Here is a 22,622-nt window from a genome sequence, read left to right on the forward strand (position 1 = left end):
TACTAGAATACACATGAAGATCCAACATACAAATAATAGAAAGACCTGAAGAAGAAAACCGAATAACTGGAACAAAACAAAATACTTAAAAGTATACCTCCAGGAAAATATGCTTGTTGAAGCTACTGACTAAAAGAGCGCACTGTATACCTAAGAATATTGACCCAGAATGAGTGGTACCAATGTATATTCTAGTAAAATTGCTGGACTTTAAATAAAAAGAAAAAAAAATACTTTCAACACCTAAGCAAAATAGCAAGTGACTTATTAGAGAAAGAAATTTAAAATTACCAGAGTTTTTGACAGCAACACTTTGTATAACAAGAAAATAGAGTAGAATCTTTAAGATACTCTAGGGAAAAATATCAACACCCAAATAATTCAAGGAATATTTCTCCAGTGACCCCTTTCTAAGGAATTTACTTTAAAACAAGCTTCAGACAACAAAAATGACTAGAGAAATAGCAACATAATGACTGATGTGAGCAATAAATATAAATTCTTACAGAACTATGACTAAGTAAGGGATAAAGAGGAAAGAGAAGCATATATAATGGCTATCTGCCCAGGGCAGCTATGCATAGTATGCTACACAAAATCACGGGAGAATGGAAAGAACATACACACAAAAAAAGCTGAGTGCTCTCGATTTTTATATTAGTAATGGTGGTAGTAGTAAAGCATTGTGACTCTAATACTGTGTGTAAGGAGAGGTAAAGTAAATGAATAATTACAATATATTCTAATTCGACTATCACATGTGTTCCTGAGAGACATGGTTCTCCGTGTGAAAAAAGAAATGCAGATACGATATAGACGAGGTTAAATAAAAAGTCCTGTCGTCCTGAATTTGAGTTGGAAATATCAATATGAACTCATGATGTACCTTGTCATATACATATGTATGTGTATTTCGTATAGATGTATGTTTATACTGATATACATATATGCATGCACATATATATATTTCCTAACTCTGTTCACTCAAAAAAATAGAGACAGTTACCAACCCAGTAGCAAAAAACCTCCATAGCACCCAGAATATGTACTTAAAATACATTTTTTCCCACTAAAAGAAATTAGGGCTTTTGAGGAAATGGTTGATTCCAGGTCTAGAGAAGAAATATTTTGTCATATCATATAGCAAAGAAGCTTTAAAAGTCTACTAGGGTCATATCAAAAGGACCCGGGAGGCTACCACTGACCAAAGATGTGATCATTTGAGCTCTCAGAGGATAGTAATAGTGATTAATTAAAACTCAAAAATATGTTTAAATTCATGGATTCATAATGATGTACAGTTAATTGACCAGCTTCAGAGGATGATAGAGAACCAATTCAGTATCTTGAAATGTATACGTAAGGAGAAAGAATTGAACATTTATTCTGCATTTTCTACATGAACCATATTACTCAGTAACCCAAATAGTAGATTGGGGGAACATCATTTTATAAATATATTCCAACTAATGTATGAGAAAAGAGGTAAATAAGTAGAATAACATATTTTGCAACTTGCAATAAATAAATGCGTCTAAGCATTGAGCTTTGTTTGATAAGTGCTAACATGAAAAAAGAGACCAATAATCAGACACAAAGTATCTCCTGATGAAAGAACATGACCTGTAGTCTTGCAAAAGGATCTAGTTAGCAATTTGCAGGACAGGGAACATGTTGAACTGCACCATGGAGAAGGATTCAGCAAAATTCAGACTCATGGAAATGCTGCAGGTCAAATAGCCCAGTTTCTTCAAAAAGAGAAAATATGGAGGCCAGGCGTGGTGGCTCATGCCTGTAATGCCAGCACTTTGGAAGGCCATGGATCACTTGAGCCCATGAGTTCAAGACCAGTCTGGGTAATACAGTGAGACCTCATCTCTACAGAAAATTTAAAATTTAGCTGAGCATGGTGGCATGTGCCTGTGGTCCCAGCTGCTCTGGAGTCTGAGGTGGTAGGATTGCTTGAGCCCAGGAGGTGGAGGTTGCAGTGAGCCAAGGTCGTGCTGCTGTACTTCAGCCTTGGTGATAGAGCAAGACTTTGTCTCAAAAAAAGAAATGGGTGAATTATTATATTTGCCTGGATTTTGGTCATGATTTTTATTTACTGGGACCTAGGGTGCCCATCAAGATGATTCTGTATGCCACAGCATCCATGGCATTTAGTTCAGTGGATGTGGATGAAATTCAATGCCATGGATCTGAATAAAAATTGTACAAATGATCCACATGAGGCATTGAGCACTCTTCTGTGGTGCAATACACACAGGCCTCCAAACTGAGGCAGATCCTTACTGCTGTGATTCATAGTGATGATCGAGAACTTACTTTCCTTTGTATTATGCTTTATTTCTTTGCATTGAATTGAGCAGATGAGATGGCTTAGCAACAGTAATAAAACCAGGACAACCACTGTCTAGCCTATTTTTTTAGCGGTGTACTGTTTATTACTAATTGATTTGTTTCTTCTTGGAGGGTGCTGCAATGTACTTAAAATGAAACCCAGTGCTTAATAGACTTTTCTGTACCCAACTGTCTATAACCAATCAGTATTTTGATATTTGTGGGCTCTTTATGCAGTTTAGATGTGAATGAGTATTAAACTATGTTTCCAGTATGTGGTATGTGTAAGAAAGAGATAAGGCAGTTCTTTTTTTTTTCTTTCATAAATGAGTATTCATAAAATAGGTTGGTTGGTTGGTTTGTTTGTTTGAGAGAAGAGGAAAGAGGCAGGTGACCTCCTTCCTCTGCCCCCCATCCCAGATCCTCCCTGGAGACCATTCGATCCTCCTACAGCTCCATAGAGCTTCAGGGACCAAGGCAGACCCTCAGCAGGGGAGATATGAGGACCCTTAGATTATCTGCTCGGCATCTAGCCAGCCTCATTGCTAGTCTCACTGTGATGATCTTCTCTCCAAAAACTGAGATTTTTGTCCTATTGCTTATGACACAGTCTCTCTTTCTAATGTCTCTGCATACTGACCTTGTAAACACTCCAGTTACTAGGTTTCCCTTATGGCACTGCCTTGCTCCCAGGTCCTCTCTGGGGACCAGCGCCTCACCCTGAGTACCTTCTCTCCTTGGCTGATACCTTTGACCCTGCACAGCCCACGCTCTGCTAGGCTAAGCGACTGCAGGGGCCACTGCGGGACTTTCTGGGATGGAGTGTCACTCACCTCAGTACACTGACCACACTCTCACCTGTGCCCTCCTAGTGGCCTGCCTACTCTCTGGGCCTGAGCAACCTTGATATGGTCTGTCCTGGCTAGAACTGAGCCCCAGGCTCAGGGATTTCAAAAGAAAAAACAAGCAAACACTCAGAAGTGTTTCCTAGGAATTTCCTGGGGAGCCAAGCCCCTTTTCAAGCCTTGAACTTGGACTCAGAAGATCTACATTTAGTTCCTGGCTTAACCAGTTATCTACTTCGTACGCTGCAGACCAGTCACTCAACTCCTCTGAACTTGAATTTCCTGATTTTTAGAGGTAATACTGTAACTCCACTTGTAGCACTACAAAGTTGCAGCAAGCATAACGCATTTCATGCATGTGTGAAAGCGCAGTGACTGGCCTATATTAGGTGCACAGTAAACACTGAGAGGTTCTCGCCCCTTTCGTGAGTGGAGATTACCTCTCAGGTGCCTGAGGTACAGCCTCCCACCCCAACTCCTTACCCAGGAAGAAGGACAAAGCAAGTCAGGAAGCACACAGCTTCTACCTGGGGATCAAGGCTCACCTTGACTCCTCCTGTCCCCTGGAACCACTCTTGCTAATTCTCTTGCCTCTCGGGTTTCAGACCTGCTCACTTTGATCCACAAAGTTGTGCCCATTGCCTTCCACTTCAGCAACACTTTTGAAAATCAACCTAGGATCTACCTGTCTCCTCATGGTTCTGACTCAACCTGTCTTGGCATAGAGCTGATCTCGTGTCTACCCTGCCTGAAGTACCTGCCAGATTCTTCCTGCTTAAGGCAAGAGCCTACCCCTTGGGCAAGGATGTGGAAATAATGAGAGTCTGTCCCCGGCAAGCCTCAGTCCAGTGCGCAGCTAAGAGAGGTCAATAGTGTATGGAGCAGCTTCAGAGAGACACTATAAACAAAACAGAATAACAAGAGTCCCCTTATGCAAAGTCACAGGTACCCACAGCTCTGATGGGTCAATCATGAAAATCAGATTCTGGTATTAAGTAAGGTTCTGAAAAAGACAAGGTGGATCAGGGACTCATGTAGGGACAATTTGACAAGGCTTGGAAGTCTTCAAGGCAGAAATCTGGGAAGGGTTTAATCACCCCCAAAGGACCCTTGGACAGAGAAGGAGGAACCCTCAATTCTGGTTCGTTCTCCAGTACTGATAGGCTCAGAAAAGTCACTGCTGCTCCCTAGCATGCTGTCTCTCCACCTGGACAATGAGGTATGTAAGACTAATGTACAAGTCTCGTTGAGTATTAGATTCTCTTGAGAATGTTTTTTACATATTTCAAGTATTGCCTTCTCATCCCCACCCAGGATCTACTGAATTTGAATCTCCAGGGCCCTAGAATCCATATGTGAAAGGTCCTCAGGTGGTTTGGAAAACACTGAATTCAGAGATCTGCAAGGTCCCACTGTGCTGTGACATTCTCTGATGACTACAGGATTGCAGACAGTAAGGACAAAGGGAACCAGCAGAATGAAGCTAGAGCAGGACAAGCCCACACACGAGAAGCAGGACAGCCCTCGTACAATGAGCAATAAAGTCAGAAACTCCATACCCCCAGAGGCGGTGCCGGTGGAAATCATAAATTGATTCCAAGCAACTCTGGGCAGATTTATGAGGATCAGAGCCATCCGAGGCAAGGAGGACCACCATGCCTTGGAGGCTGCTGGGAGCAACAGAATTCTGGCAAGATAAATCACGGCTCTGATACAGGATGGCAAATCCTCTCTTCCCACGGGATCCACTTTAGAAAATGTTGCCTCTCTAGGCCCATCCATCTGAAATCACTGAAAATCAAAACAAAATTTTGTGTATGGAAACCACTGGAGACTAATGTATGTCCACTGAATTGGGAAAATACAGGTCCCTTTTATTGAGAAATGACCCTGGAGTCCCTCCTTTATGAAATGGAGGACATAAATTTTGAGATTGGATATCTGCTTCCCACAGTGAAAACTTGAATACAAAGTTACACACGTTTTAAACCGTAGTCATTGTGCATCTCTAGTGCTGAATGTTGTGCTAAGCACTTTGCCTAGGTCATCACCTAATTCTCACAGAAAGTCTAAGTGGTATGTCTTACAGTCTCCAATTGTTCAGATTTAAAAGACTGAGGCTTAGAGAGGTTGTACAATCTACCTTATGTCTCACAGCTGGCCAGCAGCAAAATCCAGAACGAGAAAACAGCCTATCTGAAGCCAAAGCCTAAGCCCCTCTTGCTCCCTCAGCAGATGTCTCACCTTGTCAGAAGTAGAAGCCCAGCATCTCTGGGAATATTTCAGAACCCTTAGAATAATCTTAACCTAGGTTTAAGTGGTTCCTACTGAGGGTGAGATGCTCAGGTAGTGTGCCAAGCCCATAGCTTTAGATATCTTCCCTAGCACACTATTGAGAAGAAAAAAATAATAATATATATATACACACACACATATATATATGTATTTATATATAGAGAGAGAATATGCATATATGTATTAGTCCATTCTCATGCTGCTAATAAAGACATGTCTGAGACTGGCTAATTTATAAAGGAAAGAGGTTTAATTGACTCACAGTTCAGCATGGCTGGAGAGGCCTCAGGAAACTTACAATTATGGCTGAAGGGGAAGCAAAACATATCCTTCTTCACATGATGGCAGGAAGGAGAAAAATGAGTGTCTAGTGAAGGGGGAAGCCCCTTATAAAACCATCAGATCTTGTGAGAACTCACTCACTATCATGAGAACAGTATGGGGAAAACTTCCCCCATGATTCAATTATCTCCATCTGGTCCCTCCCATGACACATGAGGATTATGGGAACTACAATTCAAGATGAGATTTGGGTGGGGACACAGTCAGACCATAGCTAGCTAGCTATGTAATATAGATACATGTATTCTCTCATTTTCAGGGTTGAATTAACTAACTGAACTGCCACGCTTCTGCCCTGTGATTGATAAGACCACCCTCACACCCATTGTGTGAATGGCTCCATTACCTTCTAGTCCTTGAAATGACCATTCAGAAACAGGCTACTTGCTGTAAGGAAAGCCTGGGTCTGCAGAACAGGTTTCAAGGAACTATAGATACGGAGAGGAGTGGATTTCCCAACTTCTTTTCTGAGGCTTTATTTTTCTTCCTGTCCCCATCCTCCTCCCCAACCCACTGACTTTATTATTTTTTTTCACTGTGAAATGCCTTTTTATTTTGTAATGATTTGTTTAATTTTTTTAATTATTATTATACTTTAAATATAGGTTTGTTACATATGTATACATGTGCCATGTTGGTGTGCTGCACCCATTAACTCATCATTTACATTAGGTATATCTCCTAATGCTATCCCTACCCCTACCTCCTCCCCACAATAGGACCCGGTATGTGATGTTCCCCTTCCTGTGTCCAAGTGATCTCATTGTTCAATTCCCACCTATCAGTGAGAACATGCGGTATTTGGTTTTCTGTTCTTCTGATAGTTTGCTGAGAATGATGGTTTCCAGTTGCATCCATGTCCCTACAAAGGACATGAACTCATCCTTTTTTATGGCTGCATAGTATTCCATGATGTATATGTGCCACATTTTCTTAATCCAGTCTGTTACTGATGGACATTTGGGTTGATTCCAAGTCTTTGCTATTGTGAATAGTGTCACAATAAACATACGTGTGCTTGTGTCTTTATAGCAGCATGACTTATAATCCTTTGGGTATATACCCAGTAATGAGATGGCTGGGTCAAATGGTATTTCTAGTTTTAGATCCTTGAGGAATCGCCACACTGTTTTCCACAATGGTTGAACTAGTTTACAGTCCCACCAACAGTGTAAAAATGTTCCTATTTCTCCACATCCTCTCCAGCACCTGTTGTTTCCTGAATTTTTTTTTTTTTTTTTTTTTTTTTGAGACGGAGTCTCGCTCAGTCGCCCAGGCTGGAGTGCAGTGGCCGGATCTCAGCTCACTGCAAACTCCGCCTCCTGGGTTCCTGCCATTCTCCTGCCTCAGCCTCCCGAGTAGCTGGGACTACAGGTGCCGCCACCTCGCCCGGCTAGTTTTTTGTATTATTTTTTTAGTAGAGACGGGGTTTCACCGTGTTAGCCAGGATGGTCTCGATCTCCTGACCTCGTGATCCGCCCGTCTCGGCCTCCCAAAGTGCTGGGATTACAGGCGTGAGCCACCGCGCCCGGCGTTTCCTGATTTTTTAATGATTGCCATTCTAACTGGTGTGAGATGGTATCTCATTGTGGTTTTGATTTGCATTTCTCTGATGGCGAGTGATGATGAGCATTTTTTCATGTGTCTGTTGGCTGTATGAATGTCTTCTTTTGAGAAGTGTCTGTTCATATCCTTTTCCCACTTCTTGATGGGGTTCTTTGTTTTTTTTCTGTAAATTTGATTGAGTTCTTTGTAGGTTCTAGATGAGATGAGTAGTTTGTAAAAATTTTCTCCCATTCTGTAAGTTGCCTGTTCACTCTGATGGTAGTTTCTTTTGCTGTGCAGAAGCTCTTTAGTTTAATTAGATCCCATTTGTCAATTTTGGCTTTTGTTGCCGTTGCTTTTGGTGTTTTAGACATGGAGTCCTTACCCATGTCTATGTCCTGTATGGTATTACCTAGGTTTTCTTCTAGGGTTTTTACGGTTTTAGGTCTAACATTTAAGTCTCTAATCCATCTTGAATTAATTCTCGTATAAGGAGTAAGGAAAGGATCCAGTTTCAGCTTTCTACTTATGGCTAGCCAATTTTCCCAGCACCATTTATTAAATAGGGAATCCTTTCCCCATTTCTTGTTTTTGTCAAGTTTGTCAAAGATCAGATGGCTCTGATCTGTAGATGCGTGGTATTATTTCTGAGGGCTCTTTTCTGTTCCATGGTCTATATCTCTGTTTTGGTACCAGTACCATGCTGTTTTGGTTACTGTAGCCTTGTAGTATAGTTTGAAGTCAGGTAGCGTGATGCCTCCAGCTTTGTTCTTTTGGCTTAGGATTGTCTTGGCAATGAGGGGTCTTTTCCAACCCACTGACTTTAAATTCCCAGGTGCTGTTGGCACGGGATCCATATTCACAGAAACTCCCCTGGCCACATGTCCTGCTGTCCAGGACAGCACCAGCCTTGGATACAGGCAGGAGTCAAGGATACAGTCACATTTTTAGAGTTTGGGACTTGGCAGCAAACTTTCCTACCCCCTTGCTTTTTTTTAATATGCCAATCCAACCTCTTTTACAGACAAAGGAACTAGAGCAAGATCCCCTAATCAATAAATGATGAAGCTGCCCCCAGACCCTGGTGTTCATGCTGCTTTCAAAGTCTGTGTTGTTTCCACATCACCCCTCACGTGGTGACATAGCACAGCCCACATATATATTTTGGGCACAGGAGTGGGTAAAAGGGCAACTGGCCTAACTAGCTCTGCTAAAAATGCCTTTATAAAGAGTCTGAATTAGCAAATTTGCCCTCTTTATAATAAAAATAGAGTCTAGGCATGGTGATTCATGCCCATAATCCCAGTACTGTGGGAGGCTGAGGCAGGAGGATCACTTGAGCCCAGGACTTCAAGGCTGCAGTGAGCTATGATTGTGTCACTGCACTCCAGCCTGGGTGACAGAGTGAGACCCCCATCTCAATAAAAAGTTTTAAAAATTAGCTGGGCTTGGTGGCGTGGATCTGTAGTCCCAGCTACTCAGGAGGCTGAGGCAGGAAGATTGCTTCAGCCCAGAAACTCGAGACTGCAGTGAGCCATGATTGCCCCACAGCCCTCAGCCCCAGCAAGACTGAGACCCTGTGTCAAACAAACAAACAAAAAATCAGAAAACTAACAATCATTCATTCACACCCAAAGTGAATGGCTCCATTACCTTCTAGCCCTTGAAATGACCATTCAGAAACCAAATAGAAATCAACATCTTCCTTTGCCAAAAAAAAAAAAAAAAAAAAAAAAAAGCCCAGAAAAGTGTTGAGGACTCCATGTTGAGTAGCATATGCATTAGAACCCTACCCAGAACTTCCATCTCCCAGACTCCAGGCCAGGGGCAGCATGACAAAAACCCACCACAACTGACCCAGTTTTCAGATTAGCAACTGTGCCCACAGCAGTCTCATTCTATTGCTTATAATCAGCGACCCAAGTTAAGCTTTCATATTTGCATCACTAAATTAGTGCAGTCTTCAGAAATGTTTTCACTTTGTTTTAGTGAGCAAAATTATGCACACCCAAATTAATGTTTCCATCATTTTCCTTAGACTTGAACTTAATCTCTCTTTTAAAGGAATTTCTGCAATCTTATAAGATTTTTGTATTTTAAGTAAAAGTAGTTTATCAACAACACCTCTTTAAAGGTTTTTATAGGTTGTAAAAATGTTAGAATTCTGGCCAATATGAGATCTGACAACTCCCCAAGGTTTGGTCTGGCTCAAAGATAGAAAGTTTGAAAGGAAATGGCCCATGGTGGGTGGGGGGGCAGTTTGTGCTGAGCGTTCTTGTGTCGCCCCCAGAAGGCCACCTAAGGACATTGGGTGGGACACAGAACACCAGGAAGTGGGTGAGGGGGGCTGGGAAAAGGAGGAGCATGCACCAAAGACAAATTTGACCTGTTTTTCCATTTCTTGTACTCTGTTGCATAGAGAGCCTGAAAGCTGCTTTCATTGCATTTCCGAATGCAAGCTAGTTTTAATAAGGAGCCTGAGCCCTGCCTTGCCTTGCTGCAGGTCTGTTAGGGAGTGCCTGACAGGCAGGCCAAGCCATGGCCCGGGAGTGCAGGGCTTCCTGCCCCTGCCACCGGCCTGGGTCCCTGGGCCAATGTAGCATCACAGAGCTTTCCATTCTCTTTTTCAATTGTCTCCAAGCTAAGAGGCTCCTATATGCAATGCTAAGCCTTTGGGAGCAGGTTAGTTGCAGTCAATAATAGCACAGATTGAGCACCTGTTGTTTGCCCAGCACCGTGCTAGGCTCAGTGAGACCCTGGGAGAAGACCCAGGTGCTGCCCACACTTGTCCCACCTGCAGGGGCTTTCTCCCCTTCCTGGAACTCCCCAAGCGCAGTGTTGGCTGGGCCTTCCTGTGGCTTGTTGTTCTTGCTGTCCTGTATTTTTGTTGGTTGCATCCCTTTGGGTCTCTCATAGAAGCCTGTAAGCTTCTTAAGGCCAGGGTCCATCTTAAGTCTGCTCCATCTTTGTCTCTGACTCAGGGTCTGGTACCTAGTAGACTTTCTACGGAAGTTTCCAGTTTGATGGATGATTGGTGTTTCTTGCCCCGACCTTGGTACCATCTTGGATGGAGGGTTTGGGGCCATGGAGCAGACATCTCAGAGGTCACCCAGGGAGGCCCACTGGGGGAGGGAGGGCCTGGCCACATGAGTGACTGCCTCTCCTCTTGTGCCACAGTTCATTGGCTGTTCACCACATGTGGGGCCAGCGGACCCCATGGTCCCACCCAGGCGCAGTGCAACAACGCCTACCAGAACTCCAACCTGAGCGTGGAGGTGGGAAGCGAGGGCCCCCTGAAGGGCATCCAGATCTGGAAGGTGCCAGCCACCGACACCTACAGGTGCGTATGGGAGAGGGGGAGGGGAGGGCAGAGCACCCCTCCTGAAGAGGCCTGGAGTCTTGCCTACGGGTACATGCTCCTGGGGTGCCCAGGCGTGCTAAGGTTCAAAGGCCACAGACTCAGGCCCATAGTGGGGTGTAGAGGTTGGAGATGGGGAGATTTGGGATAGTGAAATATGGCAACAAAAGAAGATGTGTCCTTTGTCCTCAAGAAACTCACAGGCTCTTGCTGGAGGTGGTATGCATGCATGAGCTAGCTTCAGAATTATTGCTAATAAGGATAATTATGGTGGCCTGTTCATTGAATATTGCTTAATGCTCTTCAAATGAGGCATGCATGTAAAATGTTTGGGAAACAGAAACACAATGCACCTGAAACTGAAACTCTTATCCTTGCACCTCCTTTCCTGGGCCTTCACTGTTGGTAAGCAGAGCAAACTGTGCTGGAATGCTCCTCCCAGCCCCAACCCTACCCACCCCAGCCCCCAGCATTCCCTTAGAGCAGGGCCAGGCTCAAGGAGATCCAGCTCCACTTGAGCACTTTGAGGCCATGGCATCAAAGGAAGCTAATGGTAAGATTGGAGGCCTGGTGGAGACCCTGATTGCAAGAGCCCCTCCTGGAGCTTCTGGTTCTGCAGGTCTGGAGTGGGCGCTGAGAACTGACAGTTCTAACAAGTTGATGTCGATGCAGCCTTTTAGAACCTCTTAGCTTGATCAAGTCTTGGACTTAGATAAAACTGGGTAGCCCCTAAATGAGCTCTATGACTAGGCGAGGCCAGTGCTGCCATCCTCATTTTACAAATGAGGACACTGAGGCTCAGAGAGTCAGGAGCCTACCCACAGTTACACATCCAGAAGCAGCCTCCACCTCCAGAGATCTGGGGCAGCACCTCATGCAGCCCCTCCACGGAGCATGGCAGGGCAGGTTAAAAGGAAAGCAGAACCACTATGCCTTGTGGGAGCGATGTCCTCCGGGGGCAGAAACAATGGGAAATGAGCGCCCCTCCCCTTCCCGCAGCCTCCAGCATCCACCACATCCTGGGCCTCCTGGGAAGGAGAGGGGCTTCTCAAGTTGCCCTGTTTTCTCTCTCCAGGTTAACATTTCCTGTGGCAGCCCCATCCCTGGGGCCTCAGGGTAAATGTGTTACGGGGACAGCCCTAAGTGCTTTTTAAATGGCACTCCGGGCAGAAATGCTGTAACAAGATTGGGCTACAATCAGATTAGCTGCTACAGTGCCCACACACCCCCAGTAAATATCCCGGAAGACACCAGACCACCCCTGGCCCTGCTACAACGAGCAAGCCAGACCTCCCCTTCCTGCTGAGCCAAGCCTCCGTGGGGCCGGGGCAGGGAGGAAAGGACTCCTGGAGAGGAGGAGATGAATACTTGCTAAGGACCCACAGGTGTTGCTCCTGCTTTAGCATAGGGTGGGTGGCATTATTGTTGGTGTTCCCATGTTTCCATGTGAGGACCCTGGAGTCGGAGGAGCTTAGCAACACATGTAAGGCTGCACAGTCGGTGATGCAGCTGGGATTCAAACCCAGGGCGCTCTGGCTCTAAGTCTTTCTACTAAAGCCTATGCCTGGACTCTGGGAGGCATGCAGAGGGCAGAAGGGACAGGAAAGGAAAGAGGGCATAGGAATCGCCCACCACCCACCTCCTGGAAGCCTCTGGAAATGAGAGGCTATGAGAGGGGCCCAGCCTCCTGAAGGGATATTGGCCAACATACCCCATATACAAAAAGCAATACGAAGGAGAAAGCAGAGCAGCTGCGAGGTGCACAGGAACCCCAACAGTAAGCCCCCAGAAGAGTCCATTGTCCTACCCCTGCCCAGGGCAACTCTAATGCCAGCTTGGCCAGAATTCCCCTGCTCCCTGTGCCCCAGAGGGGGACACACTGTCAGGCACACTGTCAGGAGATCCCTTGCCTGGGGATTCTCTTGGGCTGTGTTCCCCCGAGACAGTGTGAATCAAGCTCACTTCCAAACTTGCATAGGTCAGTTAATCTCTTGAGACTCTGATTCCCCATCTTTGAGAGGCAGGGGCTGTAAAGGTGATATACAGTGCCTGGCACCATGCTTACACATGGTGGGTGCTCCCTGGCCCACGGGCGGAGAAATCAGCTGAAGCAACGCTGCTATCCAGCAGCAGGCAGCAGCCAGGCAGGGTTTCCAAACACACCCACCCCATACGCGTTAGTGTCTGACTTTTCCTGTCTCCAAAGACATCTCTTTGACTTCCTCGGATGAGCCCTGTGTTCGGAAAAATTTGGACTGCCAGATGAACTACACTTATTAAATAATAATTAATTCATTTTCCCATTTATCATTAATCACAGCCATATCTAAGTCAAGTCAGGTTTCTGATCTGCATGAAGTGCCACAGTATTTCCACAGCGCGTTGATAGAATCCCAGCCAAAATCAGAAAGCCGTCTCCACTCATCTCTTAGAAATATTGAGACTGAGGCCAGCTCCGGGCCTCAGCACTGTCTGGCAATTTTGCCTTTGTTGAAGCAGCCAGTTTGAAGTATCCAAATTAGTAAAGGAGACATTTTGGTCTGGCCTAAGATAGGACTATATCAAAATGGAAGAACCAAAACCAAAAGCCACTCCGTTGGGGTTTTTGTCACTGCTGTTTTTGAGACAGAGTCGTGCTCTGTTGCCCAGGCTGGAGGGCAGTGGTGCCACCTCAGCTCACTGCAACCTCCGCCTCCCAGGTGCAAGCAGTTCTCCTACCTCAGCCTCTCGAGTAGCTGCAATTACAGGCATGAGCTAATTTTTGTAATTTTAGTAGAGACAGGGTTTCACCATGTTGGCCAGGCTGGTCTCAAACTCCTGGCCTCAAGTGATCCTCCTGCCTTGGCTTCCCAAAGTGCTGAGATTATAGATGTGAGCCACCACACCCGGCCAGTCATTGTTGTTTTTGAATACTTGTGTTTTAACTAAATAAAGGCTCTTACAGATATTCCTGACCCTCACCTCCTCCTTGGCCTTGGCAGAGACTCAGGTCTTAGATGACCTGACTCTACTGGTCACATAACTTAGTAATCTAAGAAGCAGGCAGTTAATGATTTGATTTTTAGACCACTTCAAAATGTCCCCAAGTCCGAATATGACCGAGAAGTCAGCACCCTTTCTCTGGAAGACTTTTTCTCCATAGTAGTTATTGCTATTTAATAAGTACAGTTCATCTGTTGAAAAAAACACAAGACGCACCAGAGGACGTGAGAAAAAGGTGCTTGGACACAGAAAGGTGGGAGCCGAGCCCTAGTGAACCCACCCATCCTGGAGGCGTGGCTGCCACCGAGGCCTGGCACTAGGACCACTCCGCTGACTTCTCTGCCCACTGCTGGGGAGATGAAGGGAAGGGAGCAAATGCGGCCAAGCCCCAGCTTCATGCCAAAGGGCGACCACCACTGCCTGGGGCATCCTCCAGGATGTACACAGTTGGAAACACCCCCACTCTTAGCTGGTAACTTATCCTGGGCCCACCTCCCACCCTCTATAGCTTTGCCCACCTCCCCAAAGGAAGAGGCCCAGAAAGAGGGAGAGGAAGCGGGGGGCAGGGCAGGCAGGAGGAGACAGCAGGCTGGCATGGGGGCTTGGGTGCAGCCCTGGAACCCGCATCTCCTCCACCCACCATGTCTTGCTTTCCCTGCCCTGGACTTACCACTTCCTCTGACAGGTGATGCAGTCTGTGTGTCCAGGTTCCTGAGCTTCATTTTCCCCCTGCTCTGCAGATCTCAGGGAACCATAGTAAGCTTCCATTAGGATGCCGTGCCTGACACCAAGTGTGCAAAGGTGATTAAAATCCAGCCCTGCCCCAGAGGCACTGCTGCCAATGGTGTGGTGGTGTGTGCACAGGCATCTCCATGGGGTGTAGAGAGAACCACAGTGGAGGTTTACACAAGGTGCTGCTGTGGAGGCCGGGGAAAGGCACTGCGCCCAGCTGAGCTTGTGAATGGCTCCTGCCAGGAGATGGGCACCTGGGTTAAGTTCGAAGGCCCTAAGCATTGTCTACAAAGAAGCGGGTGGCCAGAGCCTGCAGTGAGCACAAGAAGTTGGTACTGCTGATGAGAAGTCGGGCAAAGCTGGCCTGGGGCAGCCGAGGCTGGAGGCAGCAAGGCCAGGTCCTGGGGCTTCAGTGTTACCCCCAAATGCCTCTTAGTCCCCCTGGTGACAACGTGAGGTTGGAAGTGAGAGAAACGGCCTGGAGGTGGGGAGAGCCGATGGAAGGGAGTCACTGTCACTCAGGCCAGGGTCAAAAGGACTAAGCCAGGACAGGGTTAGGTGCAGGGGACAGGCCCAGAGGTGTTCAGGAGCTGGGATCAGCGTAAGTTGAGGACTGAGTGAATGTGGAGTCGGGGACAACGCTGAGACTACATCCACACTCTGGCGTGGGCTGAGGAAGCGAGGACAAGGAGCGCAGCCACTCTCCCACGTGCATGGCTGAGGACGGGCAAGGCTAGGGCAGCAGCGAGAGGCCCTGATCAGGGGGCCTCTGGGCGCTGGTGCTGAGTGACCATGGTGTCTAGCGGGTGGGTGGCTGGAGCGGATGGGAGCGTGGGAGGCCACTGCAGTGCCACAAGAAGAACGTGGATTATGGGGTTTGTGCTGGGGAGGGGGACAGCATCCTCAGTGTTGTCACAAAATGGAGACAGACGATGGCACAACCCAGCTCTGAGAGGTCTGTCGGGGGACTCAGTGAGAGCCCACGGGTGGTCTGCCCCAGGCAGAGGCACCAGCACTTAGCCCAGCCCACCCCCTCTCTCTCCCTGACTTCTCCCCTCCTTCATCCCTCTCTCCCCCTCCAGCCCACCTGCCTTCCTACCTGTCTAGGACCAGCATCCTTCTCAGCCTGCAGTCCTGCCCCCACCTCCTCCCCACCCACTACCACACACACACAGATTGCATACAACACCATTTGTCAAGCATAGCCCATTGCTCCTGATGGCAGTCCTCACACAGCTCACCTGCTCTTCAGACATAACCGACAAGAGGCCCCAGGTCCCAGCTGGAGCCAGCTGACCTGGACCACAGCCGTTCCTGATGGTCTCTACCAATGGCACTCATTTCCTTACCTGGGGCACCAGCGTGTGCAGCCAGATAACACCATCATTCAACTCCACAAATAGCCATGGAGCCCTACTGTGTGCAGGGCACTGAGCCATAGAGCCCCTACTATGTGCAGGGCACTGAGCCATGGAGCCCCAACTGTGTGCAGGGCACTGAGCCATGGAGCCCCAACTGTGTGCAGGGCACTGAGCCATGGAGCCCCTACTGTGTGCAGGGCACTGAGCCATACAGCCCCTACTGTGTGCAGGGCACTGAGCCATGGAGCCCCTACTGTGTGCAGGGCACTGAGCCATACAGCCCCTACTGTGTGCAGGGCACTGAGCCATGGAGCCCCTACTGTGTGCAGGGCACTGAGCCATACAGCCCCTACTGTGTGCAGGGCACTGAGCCATGGAGCCCCTACTGTGTGCAGGGCACTGAGCCATACAGCCCTAACTGTGTGCAGGGCACTGAGCCATGGAGCCCCTACTGTGTGCAGGGCACTGAGCCATACAGCCCCTACTGTGTGCAGGGCACTGAGCCATGGAGCCCCTACTGTGTGCAGGGCACTGAGCTATGGAGCCCCTACTGTGTGCAAGACACTGAGCTATGGAGCCCCTACTGTGTGCAGGGCACTGAGCCATACAGCCCTGTGTGCAGGGCACTGAGCCATGGAGCCTCTACTGTGTGCAGGGCACTGAGCCATACAGCCCTAACTGTGTGCAGGGCACTAAACCATAAAGCCCCTACTGTGTGCAGGGACTGAGCCATGAAGCCCGGCTATGTGCAGGGCACTGAGCCATACAGCCCCAACTGTGTGCAGGGCACTGAGCCATGAAGCCCGGCTGTGTGCAGGGCACTGAGCCATACAGCCCCAACTGTGTACAGGACACTGAGCCATGAAGTCCTACCGTACATCAGGCACTGAGCCATAACACTCCTGCTGTGTGCCAGGCACTGAACCATGGAGCCCTACTGTGTTCCAGGCACTGACTAGACTGGTAGAAAAGGCCTGAGACTCTGGAGCCTCATAGTCTCTAGAAAGACCACAGGACAGAAAAGTTTAATAACAGTCCACAATGCCAATCAAGCTCTAGACAATAGTAGGAGAGATGTCACAGGCATGATTAATTGCCAAAGTAATTGTATGGATAGCCATCGCTGTAAAGGGCACAGACCAGGGAATGTCAGAGATGGAGGAATTAGGCAAAGATGCATGGGCTGCAGGCAGAATTAAGTTTGAGTTCAACCTCCACCACCAATGCTCCATGTGACTTAGAAAGTTGTCTTCCCTCCTCTCCAGAGGCTCCATCTGCAGAGCGAGAAGTTATGGAGAGAGGTCACTGAAGTCCCTGCAAGCTCAGGTGTTTCGAGGCACTTAGGGCTACACTGGCCAGGAAGGTGCTGAGGGAGAAACAGAGCATGAATCTTGCTCATTGACACCACAAGAGTGGAACCTGGGCCGGCCCCACTGAAAAGCATCTGCCTCCACAATTGAGCCCTTCAACCCTGACCCCTATCTGGATAATACAACTATATACTATATAACACTATATACCTGACCAGAAATCTCCCGCTGTCCAATCTCCATCCACACTCACACGCATCATGTGTTATCACAATAACCCTGCAGGGTGGGTAGGACAGACCTCACCATCCTGATTTCACACATGAGGAAACTGAGAAACAGGAGAGAAAAGGACCTTGCCCAGGATCCCATGGGGAGTTAAAGGCAGAGCCCACAGCAAGGTGCTGCTCTCCCGCTCCTCCAGAGGGTATGCCAGAAAGGAATGGGGCGCTTCCGTTTTTCTGAGTGGGAGTCCGCTCTCTCCCCCAGGATCCCCCATGTGGGTGTGGACACTGTGGTTGTGCTACACACCAGCTGTGCTCTCATTTCAGGATCCGGCAGGCAGTCACTTTGATTTGCTGCTAATTCTTTATTTAAAAAAGATTCACAACTCAATTACATCAGGTAACAATGGCTCGCAGTCAATAATACAAAACACAAACCCAATAAACATCTATTCTGACCAGGGGACATGGATTTAGATGAGGAAAAACAAAAAAATTACAGCATCAGCTCGTCGAGAGCAGTATCTTGTAATTTCCAGTAAATTGGAATCACTGTGAGTCATTTTCCCCACTTGAGTGGCAGGTATATTAATTTCTTGTTGTTTCTCAACCATCAAAAATAAATTGTTTACAAGGGATGGGGAGAAAGCTTCGAAGAGGCAGGCTGAGGCTATTATCGTAGCATGAGTTTGTGTAACGTGATTCACAGGGTGCAGAAGTGCTAAGGCTTCAGAAGTGCTAAGGCTGCCCTGTGCTTTACACAGAAGTGGGCTCTGGGTGAAACTAAACAGCCTTGACCCCAAGGCCCCTTGGCCATGCCCTGGTTCACCCACTTGGTCCCCTTCTGCATCCCAGAAGTCACCCCCGGAGAAGGAGTGGACAGGCTCACCCATGGGGGCACAGGATGACAGCAGCTGCCATTTGTCACTCACTGGCTATCCTCTGGGCTCTGAAGTAGGTCCCTTATAAGCATCATCTCGTTTAATTCTCATAACAGCCCTCCAAGGTAGGTATTATTATCCCCTTTTTATACATGAGGAATCTGGGCTCAGAGAGGGTAAATAACCTACCCAAGGTCACACAGCTAGTGAGTAACACTGGCAGGGTCAGGACCAGGGAGAGGTAAGCAAAGCACCTTGGGCAGAAAATTTAAGGAGGTGCTTCCTCTCAGGGTCAATAGAGTGCAAGGTCCTCCCTGGGAGGGAGGCACCTCGCTGGGCTCAGCCTACTCCTGGCCCTGAGTGGCAGAGCTGGGATTTGGATCCAGGTCTGTCTGCATTCAAGCCCTTGCTTTTCTACCTGTGGCACATCCCACTCCGAAGGCAATCAGCCCTGTAGTAGCAACTAGAAGCTTCCAGAGCAGTGAAGCTCTAATGGTGGAATTTTAGGCTTCAGGGGACTGATGAGGGAGCTACTCCTTCTAGGACCCCTGCAATAAATTCAGGCAGGCAGCTGCCTGCTCCCCCTGACTTTAAGCCAGCCTCTCATCTGGGTTGGAAATGTGGGGCTGAGGCCACTACCCAGGAAAGTACAACCCAGCCACGGACACCTGCTCGCCAAGCTCTACTGTCTGCTTTGGAATCTAGAAAGCTGACCCCAGCCCCGGTCTCGCCCTGTGCTTTGCATGGGTTTGCAGTCTTCTCAGATTCGTTTTGTATGCCCATGAGAGCAGGGGTTCTTGTCTTCATTTTCTTCCTCAGTAGTGGAAGTTGAGGCTCTGAGACATGGACCATGTTGCCTCAGGTCACACAGTCAAAAGAACAGGGACAAGAACCAGCAGATGACTTGGAGCCCAGGGCTTTTTCCATCCCAGCTCACCATCAAGAACTAGGTCAAGACATAGATGGGGCTGGCTTTCAAAGGTGGTTGAGGGGAGCAGGGTGGGAAAAATAGCAAAGAAGGCTTAGGAAGGGTAAAAGGAGTCAGGAACAAACAATGTCTAAAATATAATAAATTGGCTAAATTTAAACATACGAAAGAGTCCAGAATGATTCATAATGCATGGTTGATGCAAATGACTATGCAAATGATGCCAAAAGGAATGGGCAGCATGATGCTTACCACTCAACCACAGCAGGAGTGGGGAGGTTGAGGACTTCGTCTTGGGCAGAACTTTTCCAAGCAAACCACATCTTCAGGTGGAGATGACTTTTTTATGCAGCCTGACCAGGCCCCAGAAACCTGGGGAAGCGAGCAGGTCAGAGTTGGGGCCCATCCACACTGCTGTCCCCAGACGACAGGAAGCCGCCACATTGTCCCCTACCCAGGTTCACTGAGCTAAATAATGCTGCCTCCTCTTACCTTTCACCAATAAGCTTTCCTTTTTCTCAGCCTTTTAATTATCGTTATCACCTTGTCCATTTCTAATGGATCAGGAGGGAGTGTTTGGCTGAGGGTCTGGGAATTCGGAGGGGCGAATAGCTTCTCACACCCCTCTCTTTGTGCTTCCCAGCAGCACACTGGGGAGGAAATGACCTCTAAGAGGGGATGTGCAAGGGTTTGGACCGTAGCCAGCCACTGACTGGCTGTGTGGCCTCAGATGAGTTACTTAGTGCCTCTGAGCCTCAGTTTCCTCATTTGTCAAGTGAGACTAATAACATTTGTTGTTTATGGCTATCGGGTGATGCCGTGTGCCTGTGAGCATGCGTCGTGCCTGGCACATTGGAGGATGCTGGTAATCAGCCCACAGCCCTCTCCAGACCTACAGCCCTCAGCTTCCCACTCCATCCACCTGCTACAGCCAGACATACCAGAGGCTCCCTGCTTCTTCACTTCCGTTCACACTAGCGCCAATTCCCACCACCTCTTTCTGTTTGTTTCAGAGCCCTACCCATCTGCAAGCTCCACATGAAGCCAACGTCAGCCTTCCTCACCCCATCCCCACACCCCAGAACCACCTGTTGCAGTCCCCCATCTCCCTCCTGGCCCTAAGCACCTGGCAACCCTTACTTTGGCCAGAGATTCGCAGCTTCCCCGGGGCTTTCACCCATGAGCTCCTTTCGTTGGACTATTGTGTTGTTTGGAATGAAAACGATTCTTCTCTTACTAGGGAAGGGGCTGGGGCTCAGAGAGGGCTCAGGGGCAGGAAATGGCCCCATCTGATCAGGGAGCCCCGGAGCCCTCCACTTCGCCTCCTGAACGTAGCCACCCTATGGGGAGACTTCTCTTTTCATCATGAAGATCATCTCCCCAGTTTCTTTGTGAGCTCTTGAAGAGCCTGGAGCTGTCTCGGGTCCACAAAGCCTTACACCCCTCCCAACATTCGATAAACTCCCATCAGTGCCCAGGCACCCACCAGGGCAGTGGGCACTAGACTCTCCATTTGCATTTCATGAAGTCCTCAGTTCCTTGCCTGCCATGTTCGCAGAAAGCCTGTGCAGAAGGGCCGTGGGCTCTGCCTTGCGAGAGCTCTGGGAGCCCCTCACACACTGGGAAGAAGGGACATTTCCTGGAGCTGTAGATAAAGGAGCTACCGTGCGTGCACATGGGCAAAACTGCCTTGCATCTCTTCCTGGTTTTTCGTAAAAGACCTTGGATCTGAATACACATGGATGTGAAAGTCTCCTGAGTCCTGTACCCTGGCAGCTGGTCTCTGGGGACCCATTTGTTAGCTGGTGCGCTAGCTGTCTTCAAGACGTGCCGCTCTTCTGATATACTTCAGAAGAGAGTTCTTTTTTTCCCCATCCTTGCTTGACTTCATTGCCGCAGCCTAAGAGGCAGCAGAAATCATCTCCCATCCCCACGCTCTGTTTTTATTTTCATCCTGATGGGTTGTTTGTTGTCTGCACACACATTGCTCCAGAAGGAGTTACTGGCGGGATGGGAATAGACAGTCGGCTCATACACACTGCTTTCCTCAATCATTCTGTGTGGAACCTCCTTGTTTCCAGACCCCATGGAGAGACTTTACAACTTTGTACCAAGTCAATTATGGCTACTACCATCATTAATAATAATAATAATAATTAAGTAATACTTATTGAGTGCTTATTAGCCACAATTCTAAGACCACATGTCTTAATTTCTTTAATCCTCATAACACATGTAGGCTAGGAGGCAAGTTCACTTATTATCCCCATATTATAGATGAGGAATAGGGAAGTTACTTGTCTAAGGTCACATGAGTCCATTGATCTGGGACAAGGAGAGAAAACCATAAAGAGGAAATCCTAGGTATTCAGAAAGTCATCACCCCAATATGCCACATTCATATAGTCTTCTCTTTCTCTGCTGTTTCCCTCTCTCTCCCCCCTTTTTCTCTCCCTTCTTCCCTCTCTCCTCCCTGCCCTTTTCCTCTCTTTCTCTCTTGCACCCTTTACTAGTCTTTAACCTTCCTAGTTCTGTGACTGAGGTAACTCCCTCTCCCTCCCTAAACTTGACCATCCTCTCCTGAAGACGCGGAGAGGATTCCCTTTCTGCAGGGACTGATATGGGGGAGAACCCTCAGACCATGACGGGGATGTGCTCAGCCCACTGGAAGCTGCTGGGTTGGCAGGAATGGGGAGAGTCTTCATACCACAGCGGGCGCCAACGTTCTTTGTCCCATTACAGCATCTCGGGCTACGGAGCTGCTGGCGGGAAAGGCGGGAAGAACACCATGATGCGGTCCCACGGCGTGTCTGTGCTGGGCATCTTCAACCTGGAGAAAGACGACACGCTGTACATCCTGGTTGGGCAGCAGGGAGAGGACGCCTGCCCCAGTGTAAGTGCCCAGAGCAGGGGTTTCTCATCTGCACTCTCTCAGGCTCCGGGGAGGCCTCTTGGAGGCACCAGCACTCAACACCCTCCTCCTGGAAGTTCATACCAGGAGAATGAGACAGCAAAGAGTAATTAAACAGCAGTTATGCAAACTCCCAGCACCCCAGTGGTTCACCTCTTGCCTGTGCTGGGGGGAGGCAGGACCTGGCAGGGCTGGCCATCCTAGCAGGAACTCAGCACCCTGCAGGGTGAATCTTCTGGTTGGGTCAGGCCCCACCCTCCCTCACCTGAATCACAGCTTTTGCTTGGGAAAAGGGGCTGAGGCATGTTCTAGCACCCAGGAGCCCCGGATCCTTCTCCAGAAACTTATATGAGAGCATCCTTGGCAGAGAGATGTGGGAAGAGGGGCTCCCGAGAAAGCAGTTTACTTCCACAAAATAAATTCAGGGCTCCTAAGAGCCAGGCTCTGGACCAGGAGCTGAGGAAGCATGAAAAGTAGAGTTCAGCCTTTCCCTTCTGCCCCTTCGGGGTTAAGGCGAAACGATAGAAGTAAGCTTAGCTAGTGCAACCTTTTGCATAAAAAATATCTC

At 48.2% G+C, this 22,622-nt stretch overlaps 1 protein-coding gene across 3 annotated transcripts in view; it reads left to right on the top strand.

Moving 5' to 3' along the window:
• Positions 1-22,622, top strand: part of ALK (ALK receptor tyrosine kinase) — a 979,633-nt gene that overhangs the window by 901,209 nt on the left and 55,802 nt on the right. For all 3 annotated transcript variants that reach the window (XR_012422518.1, XM_065527229.2, XM_005576218.5), the window contains 2 exons: positions 10,545-10,707; positions 21,886-22,036. Coding sequence is in view for 2 of the 3 variants with exons in the window: in XM_065527229.2 (XP_065383301.1) it covers positions 10,545-10,707; positions 21,886-22,036 (314 nt within the window). In the remaining variant the exon portion in view is untranslated. The remainder of the gene's footprint in view (positions 1-10,544; positions 10,708-21,885; positions 22,037-22,622) is intronic.

This window comes from Macaca fascicularis, chromosome 13 (assembly GCF_037993035.2).
Source record: "Macaca fascicularis isolate 582-1 chromosome 13, T2T-MFA8v1.1".
Lineage (NCBI taxonomy): Eukaryota > Metazoa > Chordata > Mammalia > Primates > Cercopithecidae > Macaca > Macaca fascicularis.